This window comes from Lactuca sativa, chromosome 5 (assembly GCF_002870075.4).
Source record: "Lactuca sativa cultivar Salinas chromosome 5, Lsat_Salinas_v11, whole genome shotgun sequence".
NCBI lineage: Eukaryota > Viridiplantae > Streptophyta > Magnoliopsida > Asterales > Asteraceae > Lactuca > Lactuca sativa.
The window spans coordinates 127,885,442-127,903,989 of record NC_056627.2 but is presented as its reverse complement, the minus strand read 5'-3'; the positions used below and the strand labels follow the sequence as shown (position 1 = coordinate 127,903,989).

The window sequence follows — 18,548 nt, the reverse complement described above, 5'->3', positions numbered from 1 at the left end:
CCACTGTATCGGAGCATGCCTTAAATGTCATGGCCCGAGTTGTAGCCAGAATTCTCTTGGAGGGAGAGCGTTGAGTTTGCGTATAGATCTATACTGGATTGACTATCCTACACCTTGTTGCTAGCTACAGCCGGACCTGCAGGTCTGCGGGTGCCAAACGTCATTCCGTTATTACGACCGTTCTTTATGTCGTTGTTATCAGTCGATAGTATGGTGCAATTATCACATTATACCTTAATATAAATCCGGTTTAAGGTAGTAGTAATTAGTACAACAGTAGTTCTTATTATACAAAGCTACAGTACTACAATGATTTACCCATTACATATTTTGGTGATAATCTCACTTAAGCATTAATGTACAAACTATATTTTATCAAATGATAGTTATACTTGGGTAATTACACACTTTTACAACAGACGAGTTTACAAAACAGTTAAGCCTTGGTAGAAGGCTACTTTTATAGAAAATATAGGATTTTCTGAGAGATTCAAACTTTTACAAACTTATACATTGAGACAGGTTCAAACGTTTTTGACAACGAACATTGACACTAAAATACTTATGAACTCACCAGCTTAATGCTGATAAACTCTTTCAAAATAACTTGTATTCTCAGGTCATCAGTAGACAGGTACCGATGCCAGCTTTTGAGATGATGGAGCGTACTCAAGACTCATCATTTTATTATTTTGATTTACGTTATATTTTTGGTGTCTAAAACTGTACAGAACACGCATGTATTAAAATTATATATTTAATGCAATGGATGATGTTGTTTGCCTATTTACATTTACTGTGTTATGATTACCTTACATGACGTCCTCCGCCCCAGAACGTTTCCGCCGTTCTTGGTTTTGGGGTGTGACAGATTGGTATCAGAGCATTGTTTATAGTGAATTGAGTATATCAACCCATAAAAGATATACTAAACTATAAACCCATTAGGGATTAAACTCTGACCAAGAGTCTATACTTTAAATAATAAAATATTTAACTAAGTATACTAGTCTGCATTCATACTAAAATAAGTGTCACAATGACAAGAACAAAAGTATTACGATTGTTAAATATCACAAGTGAGCTCGGGGATGTATGGTCAGTCCTAGGAATGGCATAGCCTGATCAACTATGCTGATCCTAGGAGTGATTAGCACATGCCTTAGAATGGTTGTGATAGGTTAACAAGTCTAAAAACTTACCAACAATACCACAAGAAGATCAATAGAACTTAAACTTAAAATACTATAGGAGTATTTTGTGCTACTAGTTACACGTATACTATATTCTTATACCTCTATTCTCGCGTAGATCTTGATGGCTAGATATCCATCATGGCGACCCGTACTTTCCCAATGAAGGCAATGCCGGGTGGATCGATGAAGAGCCCGAAGTTGATCATCCAATCCCTTTGGATGATCACCTCGCAGAAGGCTTTTCAGATGGGTCCGACTCCGAGCCTGAAGTCAACAACCTACCGATTGTAGGTCAAACCCCGAACAACAACCCTCGACCAGCGTTTCCAGGTCCTACACCCATGTGGGCAAACAACCTGAACTGCTGGAGTAATGATCAGGGTCAACCCTTACCATACTTTGGGGACCGAACCTTTTACAACGTCAGCGATGGTGGCTCTACTGACCGAGCTCTGCCTGTCCTTATCCGCAGAATAGCTCGTATTGTCAAGCAAGGTGGAGCAGCCGTTGACCGGGTCATAGAGATTGATGCCGACTCAGGTGTCAACACAGTCCGCATCCGCCGTCTTGAAGAAGACATGGAACGGACCCGGAGGACAAATAAAACCCTGCAGTAGCAGTTGGCTGCCTCACGAGTTGAAATCTTGGAGCTTCGAGCTCGTCAGAGGACTCAGGATCGACACCTTCAAGAGGTGTTTCGTCAAGTGTCCGACCGCAGTACTCGCCCGGGATTTTCCCATCGCCGTTGGTTGATGTCTACTACATCTCTGTCTTTTGATTAAAGAATAGCCTTTAACATCTGTGCTCCAAGTAGCACTTGTGTGTAAAATGTTTCTAACTTTCCTTACTCAAAATTTGAAATCTAAGAACTATCAAACTTTTCTATATGGTATGATGTATGACCTACTGTTAGGTCGATTTTCCCTGAACTTATTACATCAGTAATACCAGTATTTTTGAGATCTATCTATCTGGGAAAAATCTATACACTTGTGTTTTCCTACTAATATTTCTTATTATGGTTTCAAACACTCTTTCAACTGTTGGACTATGGTTAGTTAGTCCATGTGTCACTCTCACGTTGCTTACAAATTGATTCTTACCGTTTTCTTATCTTTATAAACTTATAGCTGAAAGATGCCTCCTCGCAAGTCTCCCAGGAATAGGAATAATCCTGCACCTCCACCTCCTCCGCCTCCGGTCATCGATACTATAACCCTGAATGCTGTCGTAGCTGCAGCAATGGCAACTGCCATGGCTCAGTATCACTCTTCTGATGCCAGCAGAGGTGGAACCCCTGTGGAATCTATTCCGACCGAAATCCCTATGCGCTCAAGGGAGTGCTCTTACAAGGATTTTACAAACTGCAAGCCGAAGCCTTTCTATGGCACCGGCGGAGTCATTGCTCTCTCGCAATGGTTCGAGAAGACTGAATCAGTCTTCGAAATCTGTTCATGCCCTGCTGCGTGCAAAGTGAAATATGCCGCATGCACCTTTGAGGGTAAAGCCCTAACGTGGTGGAACGGCCACGTCAAAGCACTAACTCTCGTCGTAGCCAACAACATGGGCTGGGAAACAATGAAAGACCTCATGACTGAGGAATACTGCCCGAGGGGCGAGATCCAGAAACTGGAGCAGGAACTCTGGAACCTGTCGATGAAGGGCACCAATGTGGTCGCTTATACTGCCCGTTTCAGCGAGCTGGTGGCCCTCTACCCCAATATGGTTCCCACCGAGGGGAAGAAGATCGACAGGTACATATGGGGGCTAGTGCCTCCGTATCAGGGGAATGTGCTAGCGTCAAACCCCGCTACCTTCGACAGTACCAAACGATTGGCACAATGACTCATTGACCATGGAGTCAAAACCCCTGCAACCACAACCACCCTAGCCATCCCGGAACCCTCCAAACCCGCCGATACTAAGCGGAAATTCTGGGATGAAAGGAAGAAGCATCAGGCTGCCAAAAAGCAGCAATTGGTGGCAATTCATGCCGCAGTAACCCCTACTGCTGCTACTACTGCTCCGGTGAGTCGGTATGCTGGAAGTTCGCCCAAGTGCAACAAATGCAGCTACCACCACAACGGCCCCTGCCGTGAATTGCAGTGCTCTAACTGCAACAGGAAAGGACACACCGTCCGATTCTGTAAGTTCCCGGCACAACCGATCAACCAAGTCCCTGGCCTTGGCGCGAGCCCAACTTGCTATGGATGTGGCGAATCAGGCCACTTTAAGAGGGACTGCCCCAAAGCGAGGAATGCTGGAGGAGCAGGGAGGGTACTGGCTATAGGCCACGGGGAAGCAGTTGCTGACCCGACAGTGGTGACCGGTACGTTCCTCCTCGATAACTCCTATGCATGCATTATGTTCGATAGTGGAGCGGAGCGAAGCTTCGTAAACCATAAATTTGCTCGCATGCTTAATCAACCACCACACGCACTCAAAGAACTATTCACCGTAGAAATGGCTAATGGAAAAACTGAAAATACGAGTAGCATATACTTAGGTTGTACCCTAACTCTAGATAACCATTCATTTCCAATCGACCTCATGCCAGTCTCAATAAAAAGTTTCGACGTTATCATTGGCATGGACTGGTTAAGCCTTCATCGTGCCGACATCATGTGCTTCGAGAAAGCAGTCCGTCTAAACCTTCCATCTAACGAAACTCTTATAGTCTATGGCGACAAACCCGGTGCAAGTCTTCGCATCATATCAAGTATTCAAGCACAGAAATACCTGCGTAAGGAATACCACGCATTCCTTGCTCACGTCGTCGACACGAACCTAGAAACGAAAGAACTAAAGAACCTCCCAGTAGTGAGCGACTTCCCCGACAGTTTCCCAGAAGAACTACCCGGGTTGCCTCCGCAACGACAAGTCGAGTTCAGAATCGACTTAGTCCCAGGAGCTACCCCAGTAGCCAAGTCGCCCTACCGTTTAGCACCAGTTGAGATGCAAGAACTCTCTGGTCAACTTAACGAACTGCTCAGCAAGGGCTTTATAAGACCGAGTTTCTCACCTTGGGGAGCACCGGTCTTGTTCGTTAAGAAGAAGGACGGATCCTTCCGTATGTGTATTGACTACAGAGAACTCAACAAACTGACGGTCAAGAATCGTTATCCTCTACCACGCATAGATGATCTATTCGACCAACTGCAAGGGGCGAACTATTTTTCTAAGATTGATCTGAGATCCGGATATCACCAGTTACGAGTGCTAGAGGAGGATGTGCCGAAGACCGCCTTCCGAACTCGTTACGGACATTACGAGTTCGTGGTGATGCCATTCGGATTGACCAATGCGCCCGCAGTCTTCATGGATCTGATGAATAGAGTATGCCGACCTTACTTGGATCAGTTCGTCATCGTTTTCATTGACGACATCCTAATCTACTCCCGAAGTAAGAAAGAACATGGCGATCACCTACGACAAGTTCTAGGGACATTACGAAAGGAGAAACTTTATGCGAAGTTCTCGAAATGTGAATTTTGGATCCGAAGATTCGAATTCTTAGGACACGTGGTAAGCGAAGAGGGAATCCACGTGGACCCATCCAAAATTAAGGCCATTGAGAACTGGTCAGCACCGAAGACGCCTACAGAAATTCGTCAATTTCTAGGTCTCGCTGGCTACTACCGCAGATTCATTTAGAACTTCTCACGAATAGCGAAGCCTCTTACAACCCTAACCCAGAAAGGCGTGGCCTTTGACTGGGAAGAGAAACAAGAAAGAGCGTTCCAAACACTCAAACGAGCCTTGTGCACCGCACCAATACTATCCCTTCCAGAAGGAATAGAAGACTTCGTAGTTTATTGCGATGCATCGAATCAAGGGCTCGGATGTGTTCTGATGCAGCGGGGTAAGGTCATCGCCTACGCCTCGAGACAATTGAAGACACACGAGGTTAACTACATGACCCACGATCTTGAACTAGGAGCAGTAGTGTTTGCTCTGAAGATCTGGAGACATTACTTGTATGGAACGAAGAGCACTATCTTTACCGACCACAAGAGTTTACAACACATTTTCAATCAGAAGGAGCTCAACATGAGACAACGACGATGGGTCGAACTACTCAGTGATTACGAATGCGATATTCGTTATCATCCGGGTAAAGCCAACGTAGTAGCAGACGCCCTAAGTCGGAAGGAATATTCTGGTCGCAAAGTCAAGTCGTTATCGATAACCATCCATTCACACCTGACTCAGCAAATTCAGGCGGCTCAACTTGAGGCCATGAAACCTGAAAATGTGCCAAGTGAATCCCTTAGAGGAATGGACAAGAATTTAGAAGCCAAGGGTGACGGAGCTTTATATTTCATGAACCGGATCTGGACACCGAAACATGGTGGTTTCCGAGACTTGGTCATGACCGAGGCGCACAACACTCGGTATTCCGTCCACCCAGGTTCAGATAAGATGTATCTGGATCTTAAGAAGCTATACTGGTGGCCTAATATGAAAGCAGAGATTGCTACCTTCGTAAGTAAATGCCTTACTTGCGCAAAGGTTAAGGTCGAGTACCAGAAGCCCTCTGGTTTATTGCAGCAACCAGAGATCCCGGAATAGAAGTGGGAGCGGATCACTATGGATTTCATAACCAAGTTGCCCAAGACGACGGGTGGACTTGACACCATATGGGTCATCGTTGATAGATTGACCAAGTCTGCACACTTCCTGCCTATCAAAGAAACCGAGAAGATGGAGAAACTTACGAGAACATACATTAGGGAAATCGTACGGCTACATGGTGTACCTATGTCCATTATGTCCGATAGAGATAGTAGGTTCACCTCAAGATTTTGGCAATCACTACAACATTCCCTAGGAACAAGGTTGGACATGAGCACAGCCTACCATCCTCAGACCGACGGACAGAGTGAGAGGACCATCCAAACTCTAGAAGATATGTTGCGAGCCTACGTGATTGACTTTGGGAAGGCATGGGATACTCATTTACCCCTTGTCGAGTTTTCCTATAATAACAGTTATCACACGAGCATCAAGGCTGCTCCATTTGAAGCTCTCTACGGCCATAAGTGCAGATCCCCTCTGTGCTGGGCTGAGGTGGGTGATACCCAATTAGCCAGGGGGCAAACTTCCGACAGTACTCTCACCGGTCCGGAGATCATTCGGGAAACAACAGAGAAAATCGTTCAGATCCGTGAACGATTGAAAGCCTCTAGAGACCGACAGAAGAGCTACGTTGATAAATGAAGGAAACCTTTGGAATTTCAGGTGGGAGACCGAGTCCTCCTCAAAGTCTCACCCTGGAAGGGCTTGATACGCTTCGGCAAGCGTGGAAAGCTTAATCCAAGGTACATAGGGCCTTTCGAGATTCTTGCAAGAGTCGGCCCCGTAGCTTACAAACTCGAACTACCAGACGCACTTCGTAACGTACATTCTACATTCCACGTATCTAACTTGAAAAAGTGTCTATCCGACGAGACTCTTGTAATCCCACTCGACGAGATCGAAATCAACGAGAGCCTCAACTTCGTGGAAGAACCTGTAGAGATCATGGACCGTGAGGTCAAGCAGACAAAGCAAAGACGTATCCCTATCGTGAAGGTTCGCTGGAATGCCAAGCGAGGACCGGAATTCACTTGGGAACGTGAGGATCAGATGAAACTGAAATACCCTCACCTTTTTGCTTAGTTATTTGAAATTTCTAACTTGCTTAAAATTTTAATTTCGGGACGAAATTCCTTCTAATGGGGGGATGATGTGACAACCCGATATTTCGAGTCAATGTAATGTAAAACCGATCAAATTTAGGTCAAAATGTAACCTTCCTAAAATCTTATTTGGACCAAATAAAGTAGTAGGAATCATATCAAGGTTTGCGTACATAAAAAGAACGTCCAAATCTGACTTCGGATGAGGAAGTTATGAATTTTTGAAGAAATTCCTTAATCACGTCATTTTAATAAATAAATAATAAAAAAAATTTCGGAATTTGCCAACGGAATCTAAACGAAAGTTGTAGATCATGGTCTCACCTTCGCGTGGATACAAAGAACGTCAAAAACGGAGTTCGTATGAGGGAGATATGAATTTTTGAAGTTTATTTATAATAAATATAAATTTAATTATAAATTCCCGGTAATATCCGAAGGGGAGTCATCGGATTGGACCGAAGTACGCCCTGCGTACCTTCGTACGCCACGCGTACTGAGATCGAGGGTCTCGGATCGTCCACGTCGCACTATCTGAAGAATCTAACCCGTCCGAAGCTCCGACCCGTTGTCCCGTCCGACCCGCCGTCCCATCCGACCCGCGTACCCAGCAACCCGTCCCATCCGAACCGAGGCAGTCGAGGCTTCGGTCATGCATGACGTACGCGTACGCGCTGCGTACGAGTGTATGCCCCGCGTACGGAGACGGTTCAGCCTTCCTATAAATAGGATGCGAGGCTTTCCGAAAATGTTGCTCATTTCTCTCCTCTCTCTCACAACCTTGTCTCGTTTTCCGAGCCCGTTATAACCCGAAGCTCTGGTCTTTTTGCTCAAGTCCCGAGGGTCGATTTTACTCCCGAGATTCCCGAGAATCCCGAGAGAAATCCGTTTTCCGAGACGAAACTCTGCCCGGTTTTCCATCTCGCTTTCTTCAATCAATCAAGTGAGTTTCATACCCCTTAATCAACCTTTTTAAATATTCTAAATGCTTTTATATGCTTTCAAGGGGGGGAATACAAGTTAAATACTTATAGTTATTGTTTAAATCACATGTGATTGCATTAAGCACATGTGATTAATAACTAGGGAAACCATGGTTTTATCACTATTCAAACTACCTATCAAACTGTTTTACTTCTAAATGTTTTCCAAACCCATTTACTTTTCGAATTTACACTGCAACTGTGATTTAAACAAATGTTCCTTATACTTAATCTGTTTTAATCAAATCTACGCCTTCAAATTGTTTTATAGATTGACATCAAGTCAATCTTTCTTTAAAAATAATACTTATGTTTCAAATGTCTTATAAATACTTATTTATGTTTTTATATTATAAATTGCATACCCATATATGTATAGACGTATAAATAATGTTTAAAGGGCTTAGGAAGGCCATCCACCCTATTTCCTTTTCCTCGATTTGGATGTGGTCTGGTGGGATTTTGGGTGACCATCCGAAGGTCGTTTCCATGTTAATTACATATCAAATATACATATATAGACATAAAAGTACTTCCATAATCATACGTACTAGACGCACCGTTAACAAGTTACCATCGGGGTAACACAGAACTATACTATTACAACTGCTAGATCAATGAGTCAGTTCATTCATGAGTCTATACTAGGAAGAGAATATATACAACTATACTATGAGAACATATACAACTATACTAGAACAAGAAACATTTCATCACATATGCAAGAATACGATAACAAATGTGATCCACTGTATCGGAGCATGCCTTAAATGTCATGGCCCGAGTTGTAGCCAGAATTCTCTTGGAGGGAGAGCGTTGAGTTTGTGTATAGATCTATACTGGATTGACTATCCTACACCTTGCTGCTAGCTACAGCCGGACCTGCAGGTCTGCGGGTGCCAAACGTCATTCCATTATTACGACCGTTCTTTATGTCGTTGTTATCAGTCGATAGTATGGTGCAATTATCACATTATACCTTAATATAAATCCGGTTTAAGGTAGTAGTAATTAGTACAACAGTAGTTCTTATTATACAAAGCTACGGTACTACAATGATTTACCCATTACATATTTTGGTGATAATCTCACTTAAGCATTAATGTACAAACTATATTTTATCAAATGATAGTTATACTTGGGTAATTACACACTTTTACAACAGACGAGTTTACAAAACAGTTAAGCCTTGGTAGAAGGCTACTTTTATAGAAAATATAGGATTTTCTGAGTGATTCAAACTTTTACAAACTTATACATTGAGACAGGTTCAAACGTTTTTGACAACGAACATTGACACTAAAATACTTATGAACTCACCAGCTTAATGCTGATAAACTCTTTCAAAATAACTTGTATTCTCAGGTCATCAGTAGACAGGTACCGATGCCAGCTTTTGAGATGATGGAGCGTACTCAAGACTCATCATTTTATTATTTTGATTTACGTTATATTTTTGGTGTCTAAAACTGTACAGAACACACATGTATTAAAATTATATATTTAATGCAATGGATGATGTTGTTTGCCTATTTACATTTACTGTGTTATGATTACCTTACATGACGTCCTCCGCCCCAGAACGTTTCCGCCGTTCTTGGTTTTGGGGTGTGACAAGAAGGGTGTATCATTCGACTGGGAAGAGAAACAGGAGGAGGCATTTCAGACCCTGAAGCGAGCCCTATGCACCGCACCAGTATTATCCCTTCCCGAAGGGACAGAAGATTTTGTTGTATATTGTGATGCATCCAATTAGGGGCTCGGTTGTGTCTTGATGCAACGAGGCAAGGTTATCACCTATGCCTCGAGGCAGCTAAAGACCCATGAAGTGAACTACACTACTCACGACCTCGAGTTAGGAGCGGTCGTCTTCGCACTAAAAATGTGGAGACACTACTTGTATGGGACGAAGAGCGTAGTGTACACTGATCATAAAAGCCTCCAACATATACTGAACCAAAAAGAACTCAACATGAGACAGCATCGATGGGTCGAGCTACTTAACGATTACGACTGTGAAATTAGATATCAACCAGGGAAAGCCAACGTAGTAGCAGACGCCCTGAGTAGAAAGGAATATTCTGGTCGAAGGACCAAGTCGATGACGATGACTATCCATTCGCATCTATCCACACAGATCAAAGAGGCTCAGCTGGAAGCCTTAAAGCTCGAGAATGTGACGGGAGAATCCCTACGCGGAATGGATAAAAATCTGGAGGTTAAGGGTGACGGAGCCTACTACTTCATGGACCGAATCTGGACTCCACACCATGGAGGTTTCGGAGACTTAGTCATGAGGGAAGCACACAACACTCGCTACTCTATCCACCCGGGTTCAGGTAAGATGTATCTGGATCTCAAAAAGCTATACTGGTGGCCGAACATGAAAGCGGAGATCGCTACCTTTGTGACTAAGTGCCTTACTTGCGCGAAGGTCAAAGTTGAATATCAAAAGCCATCAGGACTCCTCCAACAACCTGAGATACCGGAATGGAAGTGGGAGCAGATCACAATGGACTTTATCACCAAACTGCCCAAGACAGCGGGTGGATTAGATACCATTTGGGTCATCGTTGACAGGTTGACCAAGTCCGCACACTTCCTACCCATCAAAGAAACGGACAAGATGGAGAAACTCACAAGAACATACATAAAAGAAATAGTACGACTGCATGGCGTCCCTATATCTATTATCTTGGACAGAGATAGTAGATTCACCTCTAGGTTTTGGCAATCATTGCAAAAGGCACTAGGGACGAGGCTGGACATGAGTACAGCCTACCATCCGCAGACCGACGGACAAAGTGAGAGGACGATCCAAACCTTAGAAGATATGTTGCGAGCTTGTGTGATCGACTTCGGGAAATCGTGGGATACACACTTGCCTCTTGTGGAGTTTTCCTACAACAATAGTTATCATACGAGCATCAAGACAGCTCCATTCGAAGCCCTCTACGGCCGGAAGTGCAGATCCCCTCTGTGCTGGGCTGAGGTGGGTGACACTCAGTTAGCTAAAGGACGAGTTCCTGACAGCACCCTCACTGGTCCGGAGATCATTCGAGAGACGACCGAGAAGATTGTACAGATACGTGCACGACTAAAAGCCGCTAGGGATCGACAGAAAAGCTACGCCGACAAACGAAGAAAACCCTTGGAATTCCAGGTGGGAGACCGATTCCTGTTGAAGGTCTCGCCCTGGAAGGGCACGATACGCTTTGGGAAGCATGGAAAGCTGAACCCAAGGTACATAGGGCCTTTCGAGATTCTCGCCAGAATCGGCCCCGTAGCTTATAAACTCAACTTACCCCACGAGCTAAGTAACATACATCCTACCTTCCACGTCTCAAACTTGAAGAAATGCCTGTCTGATGAGACTCTCGTGATCCCCCTCGACGAGATCGAGGTCAATGAGAGTATCAACTTCGTGGAGGAGCCTGCGGAGATTATGGATCGGGAAGTAAAACGAACGAAACAAAGCCGCATCCCAATTGTGAAAGTTCGGTGAAACGCCAAACGAGGACCGGAATTCACTTGGGAGCGCGAGGACCAAATGAAACTCAAATATCCCCATCTCTTCGCTTAGTAGTATTGTAATTCTTATCTGTATGAATTCTAAATTTCGGGACGAAATTCCCCTAACGGGGGGATGATGTGACAACCCCAACTCTATTGCCGTTACAAATCTCGTCTTCACTAACGAAATGCGTCGCTATATATTATTTTCTATAATAATTGGAGTCGTCAATAAGCAAATATCTAGTTATTTATATGTCTTGATATTATCATAAGTAATTATAACTTGTATGTGTTAACCCCGTTTAACCAAATAGAGTTATATTACTTTTCAACCACTTCACCCGGGTAAAAAGTTTTAACCCCATTAAACTTTAGCATCGGGTAACCGTGTATCGGGTGCAATACCCGAGACATATATAAGCAAATGGACACTACTTTTAAGCTCTTTTACCACACATTCACTCTCTCTCACTACTTTCTCTCTCTAGACCCGAACCCGACTCCAAAACCACGAATTCCGGCTTCCAAACGTAAGGATTTATTCCCTATCTTATTCTAAACATACTTCATTGTATTTAGAGGCCAAAAATCATAGAATTTAGGGGACAAAAGGGAGTTTACGGCCTAGGAAGCCCCTTAGGCCGTAAACACCTAAAATTTTGCCAAAAGCCTCATTTTTCCTTCCTTTAAGCTTATGTACTAATTAAGGGATTTACCTAGGGGAGTTTGAACATTAAAACATAAGAGTTTGAGGCCTAAAAAAGGAGTTTACGGACCAAGCTTATGCTTAGGCCGTAAACACCCAAAAACCTTGGATATAAGTCCCATAAACTCATCTAGGGCATTTAGTAATTTAACTATGAACCTAGGAAATGTTTAAGGCCATTAAACAACACCATTTGGAGTCAAAAAGAGGAGTTTACGGCCAAGCCTAAGCTTGGGCCGTAAACACCTATGAAATATTCCAAAATGCCCCTAAAACTCCACATAAGGCCTTCATAAATTTATCTAAGGTGTAGGAGAGTGTTTTGGATCATTTAACACATCATTTTGAAGAACAAAATGGAGTTTACGGCCCAAGCACAAGCCTGGACCGTAAACTCCCCAAAATGTCACAAAATGAGGGTTTAAACCCTCCAATTTAGTTCAAAACACTTGCTAGGAATTTAGGGAAGTGATTAAAGGCCTTAACTTGCAATTTTGGAGGGCCACATGAGTTTATGGCCAAGCCTAGGGGGCTTACGGCCGTAAACTCCTAAGGAGTGGCCTTTGGGCCGTAAACTCCAAGGGAGTGAACTCATGGACTCCCCCGTAAACCTTTCTTGGCCTTGTACCACTCCCGGGAACCCCTTCTAGGCCCTAAAACCCCGAATTGATGCTAGAATGCCTAAATACTTTAATGGAAAGCATAAAATGATTAATTTCTTGTAAAATACATATTTCATATGACATTAGGGTCCTAAAAAGGTGCTCAAGTCGTTATTTGGTACCAAACCCTCAACCGACACTTTTACCCGATTTACCCGATTCACCCGATTTACGCGATTTCAGGTGAGTTCATACCCCTTTAATGAACCTTTCAAATGTTTTATATGTTTTAGGGGGGGATACAAGTTGATTATACATGTTTATGGAAAGTTATACAAAACGATTTTCCACGTTACGAAAATTAATCACATGTGATTCACTATCCGTAGTTCAAATCACATGTGATTTATCACTATGCCTTATAAACAGATTTTACGTTTTCAAAACTATTTTGGACAAACAAGCAAGTTTTTAAATGTTTCTTTTGGACAATACTTTTATTAAATAAATCTTCTTATAAAATGTAACCACACTAATATATTTATATAAGTAAGACTTGGAGGACTTAGGACCGATAGCTCGCCTTATTTCCTGTTCTTGTTTGATTGTGGGCTTAGGGTAGTGGTTATCCGTCCGACTGTCGTTGATTTCTTAGTTATATAATTTGTATATTAGTATGGGACACGAATATTTCTCATTTCACTAGATGCCAAAATCACTAACATGACAAGAATCATACACACTAAGTTAACTATAATAGGTATAGTTAATGCTACTACTGCTACTATTCACTCTAGTCACTACTCTCTACACTATAATACCCACTATTACCAGACAATACACTAGTAAGAGAATACACTATGATCCATACTAAAATACTACTACACTATAACAAAAAAGAAAGCACTAAACAGACGATAACACACTAACCCACTACGAGATACTCTATTCGCTACCCACTATGCATGGAGTTTTCCGACAGGAAGACGACACTACAGGTATAGATCTATACGGGGCAGACGCTATATCATCCCGACTGTTAACTTCAGTCCGCGCCGTACAGGCCCAGGGATGCCACTACTTCACTACACTGTGCATGATCGGGGAAGGTCATGGGGTCCGCTATTACTCACGCTATTGGTAACATACAAGAAATACACTATAATCACACTAAAACACTAAACTAAAGGTTAAGTTAATATCCCGAAGTAACCAAGTATCTAACACTAAAGGAAGTTGGTACCACTATTATTGACTTCCGGCATAACTTACCATATTGCAATACTTATTTTGAGAGTCACCATTATACTTTTACGATAAATGGTTTACAAAGATGAGAAGGACATATTTCTTAAATATTTTCACTTACAATCCATTTCTGGAAAATATAGAATTTTCTAGGTTTTACTACTACATATGACTGTAAATTGCAGCTTTTCACACGATTGGTTCTAATGCTTTTTATACAAAAACTCACACTAAACTCTTATGAACTCACCAGCTTTATGTTGATATTCGTTTTCAAAATAACTTGTATCCTCAGGTCAAAGATAGACAGGTACAGATGCAGCATTTTGGAGAAGGTGGAGCATACAAGACCCATCTCTTATTTTTGAATTACTTTTGGTGTTTGTTGAACAATACGAAACACGCTTGTAATTAAATTCACAATGTAAATGCAATGGTTGTATGTTTCTTGTTTACTATTATACAATTGTGATGATACGGTACATGACGTCCTCCACCCCGAAACGTATTCCGCCGTTATCGGTTTTGGGGTGTGACATATAACTTGCAAATTAAATCATATTTCTATATGTAATATCAATAGATTAAATTCAAGATAATATTTTTCAATTTGATAATAGACTGAAAAATAATAATAATAATAGTCGATCTTTATAAATTAAAAAAAAAAAAAAAAAAAAAAAAAAGAAAAAAAAAAAAAAAAACTTGTTATAGTAGTTTATATTGAATTCAAGTTCGTTTCCTTGAATCAAAGTAAATAAAAATATTAGAAAAACCATAAATAACTAAAATAGGGAAAAAAATAGAAAACAAAAATTGTAATATGAAAAAACCTTAGAAAAAATATTAGAAAAACCATAAATAACAAAAAATAGAAAAAAAATAAAAAAAATAAAAAGGTGAACAAAATAAAATATAATACGAAAAGAAATATGAAAAAACCTAAAAAGAACTCTAATATACTTTATATATACACTAAAAAATAGAAAACAAAATTTGAAATTTTTAGGACTAATTTTGCAAAAAAGAAAACTCTAATATACTTTATATATACACTAAAAAAAAATAGAAAACGAAAAATAAAGTTAAAAAACCATGTAATGTAATTTTTTTCAAACCTCAATGACTAAATTTGAACTTTTTAGGACTAATTTTGCAAAAAAGTTAACCAACTTAACCATGAAACTCGTTAAGTGAGCTAGAGTGATAATTTTGCGAGAAAGTTGTGGCCACAGCAATAATAAAAAAATATCAGGGTTTTTTCCAATTACGCGTTAAAAATTTAGGGCTTTTATAATATTAACTCTTTTAAAAACCGAATTTTTAGTTGAACTTTGGTGACTGGATTTCAATTCAACTGGTTCGATCATCAATTCAACCAAGAATTTTTCTACATCCGGCAGTGGTGTGCATCGGCCTTCGACTTGTGTAAATTCCGAAAATGTTCAATTTTCTTTAGAAATAGGTTGTTTATTTAACGGGTTAAGTAAAATTCAACTATATAAGTCTAATAAAATGATTCAAACGGTTTTTTACCGGTTCTATTACACCAATTCAACCCGATTTTTAAAGAAACCATCTGGTTGGATCCGGTTTAGAAATTGATATAAAATCGGTCATTATTAAACCATTTTCATATCTGGTTCCCGGTCCAACCGACTTGGTTCGATCTGCCGGTCCGAACCAATTTTTAAAACATTTATAATAATAATAATCGTGACATAGATTTATGAAGTAGCCACCAAATTGTTACGAAAGATGTGAGATGCAAAAGTAAATTAAAATTTAATATAAACATTATTTATGTGGTATACCAATATAAAAGAAATATAATTTTATATAATTACAGGATTTATTTTACAGTTTAATAAAAATAAGTATTAAATGGATTATTAAAAAAATATAAAAAGATTATTAAAAGAAAATAATAATAATGGAAAATTATGATTGTGAAGCAAAATGGTTAGAGAAAATTGTAAATGCATAGTCAATTGACTCTATGACGATCGAGTTGAAATCCTCTAAGCCACCAGCATCACATCGAGCCCAATGGTCAATTATATCCTTGGTTCAAAGGTCAAAGATCAAAGGTCATCCTTCTCTCACTATCTTTAAAAAAACCTCAATTTTTATTATAAAATTAAATTCAATATTGGTATAAATATATATTACTAATGTAAACTATATGACTAAAATATCTATTCAATACTTTTTATTTCAAGATTTATGTCAGCTATTTAAGAACTATAAGTGTTCATTTAATTATTCCATGTTCAGCATCAACAATGGAATTCTCTTTTATTATTTTCATTGCTCTTACCACTCTCCTCTTCTTTCTTTTCAAATTTGCAACTCGTCAAAAACCCAAGAGAAAACTCCTTCCTGAGCCATGGGGACTTCCTATCATAGGACACATGCATCATTTAATTGGTACACATCTTTGTTTCAATATGTATTTTCTTATATAGGAATCAAACATGTTTCATTTGCAGTGTTTAAATCCTAAGTGATCACCACTAGATCATCTTGATGGTTTTGTTTTGATCTCTACATATAAATATGCTTTTAATTAATTGCATCCATGCATGGATAACGCATGTATTTTGTATTTTTGTTTGTTTATAACTAAACAAATATACATCTATTGACAAATGGATATAGGTACTTTGCCACATCATGGTCTTACAAACTTAGCCAAGAAGTACGGATCTTTTATGCATCTACAACTTGGTGAGATCTCCACAATCGTGGTGTCCTCCCCGAAATTGGCCAAGGAGGTTTTGACAAACTATGACTTAACATTTGCAGATAGACCCGAAAATTTAACTGCTGAGGTTGTCGTATATCATAGCACAGATATCGTCTTTTCTCCGTATGGTGAATACTGGAGACAGTTACGTAAGCTTTGCACCATAGAGCTTTTGAGTGCCAAGAAAGTGAAGTCGTTTCATTCTCTTCGTGAGGAGGAGTGTTGGAATCTTGTTCAAGAAATTCGATCATCTAGGTCAGGGAGACCTATCGATCTTTCCCATAGAATTTTCAGTAGGATCGCATTAATAGTAAGTAGGGCTGCATTCGGTGAAGGACTAAAGGACCCAATAGTGTTTTCAGATTTGATGAGGAAGACATTAACAGAAATGGGAGGTTTTGATGTGGCTGATATCTTTCCTTCCAAAAAATTTATTCATCATCTTTCAGGCAAACGGGCTAGGTTAGCCAAGATACACAAAGCAGTTGAGAATATAGTTAACAAAATATTTTCTGAAACCCTAAAAAAACAGTGCAACACATCCCATGAAAGCTTTCTTGATATTTTGCTAAGAGTCAAAGATAGATCTGAGTTTCCTTTGACGATTGATAATATAAAAGCAGTCCTTTTGGTAAGTTTTCATATACCAATATATATATATATATATATATATATATATATATATATATATATATATATATATACATACACACACATACATATAAGTATTTGTTATCGTATTACAAACATAATGGTTTAATAATGATATAATACAGGATGTGTTTGCAGCTGGAGCGGACACCTCAGCAGCGACAGTTGAATGGGCACTTTCAGAAGTGATAAAAAGTCCCAGAGTAATGGAGAAACTACAAACCGAACTAAGGAAAATTCTAAATGGAAAAGAAAGGATCCTAGAGGAAGACATCCGAGACCTCGGCTACTTAAACCAAGTAATCAAAGAAACATTGAGGTTGCACCCTCCAGGGCCTTTGCTTATGGCAAGAGAGTCTAGGGAATCATGTGTTTTTGCAGGGTATGATATACCCAAAAAGACCAAACTTATAATCAATGCCTTTGCAATAAATAGGGACCCAGATTACTGGAAAGATCCTGAATGTTTTATACCAGAGAGGTTTGAAAACAACCCCACTAATATGGTTGGTGCAGAGTATGAGTATCTCCCATTTGGAGCTGGGAGAAGAATGTGCCCTGGAGTAAGCCTAGGTTTAGCCAATGTTCGACTCCCTCTTGCTAATATACTTTATCACTTCAACTGGAAACTTCCCAATGGAGAAAAGAATGAAGATCTAGACATGTCCGAGTGCTTTGGTGCTGCTGTTCATAGAAAGTATGGATTGGTTTTGGTACCAATCAGCGGTTAATACAATTATTAATGAGTATCTATGAATCTCTAAGATCAACAAATGTGCATGAACAATAAAAGACCATTATGATTGTAATATAACTATTTTGTATTTGGGTCATTTCACATTTATAATTATTTTCCAAGGTCACTACAATAGCACATTTTCTTTGATAAAATGGTTCCTAGTTCCATATCATAAACAAAATTTTTATTTATGTTTCATAATTTTAATTTGTAATATATATATATATATATATATATATATATATATATATATATATATATATATATATATATATATATATATATATATATATATATATTATCAGTAATTTATAACATTTATATATTAGGACAATTTGATAACTAATAACCAAGTTCAAATTAGTTTTTAATTTGATATCTCAACAAAAATTTAAGAGGTTTTACCATACCAATTTGATAGAATTTTATTCATTTTGAAATCCATTTTTCCTTCTACTTATTCTTCTTTTAATTCCT

The 18,548-nt window shown here is 39.8% G+C and overlaps 1 protein-coding gene across 1 annotated transcript; it reads left to right on the top strand.

The window, feature by feature from the left end:
* Positions 1 to 16,217: 16,217 nt before the first annotated feature.
* LOC111887263 (germacrene A hydroxylase) lies at positions 16,218 to 18,182 on the top strand. Its single transcript, XM_023883422.3, has 3 exons — positions 16,218 to 16,362; positions 16,594 to 17,312; positions 17,458 to 18,182. Exons 1-3 carry the CDS (start codon positions 16,218 to 16,220, stop codon positions 18,061 to 18,063), a joined length of 1,470 nt encoding a protein of 489 aa, XP_023739190.1. The 3' UTR covers positions 18,064 to 18,182.
* Positions 18,183 to 18,548: the final 366 nt, after the last annotated feature.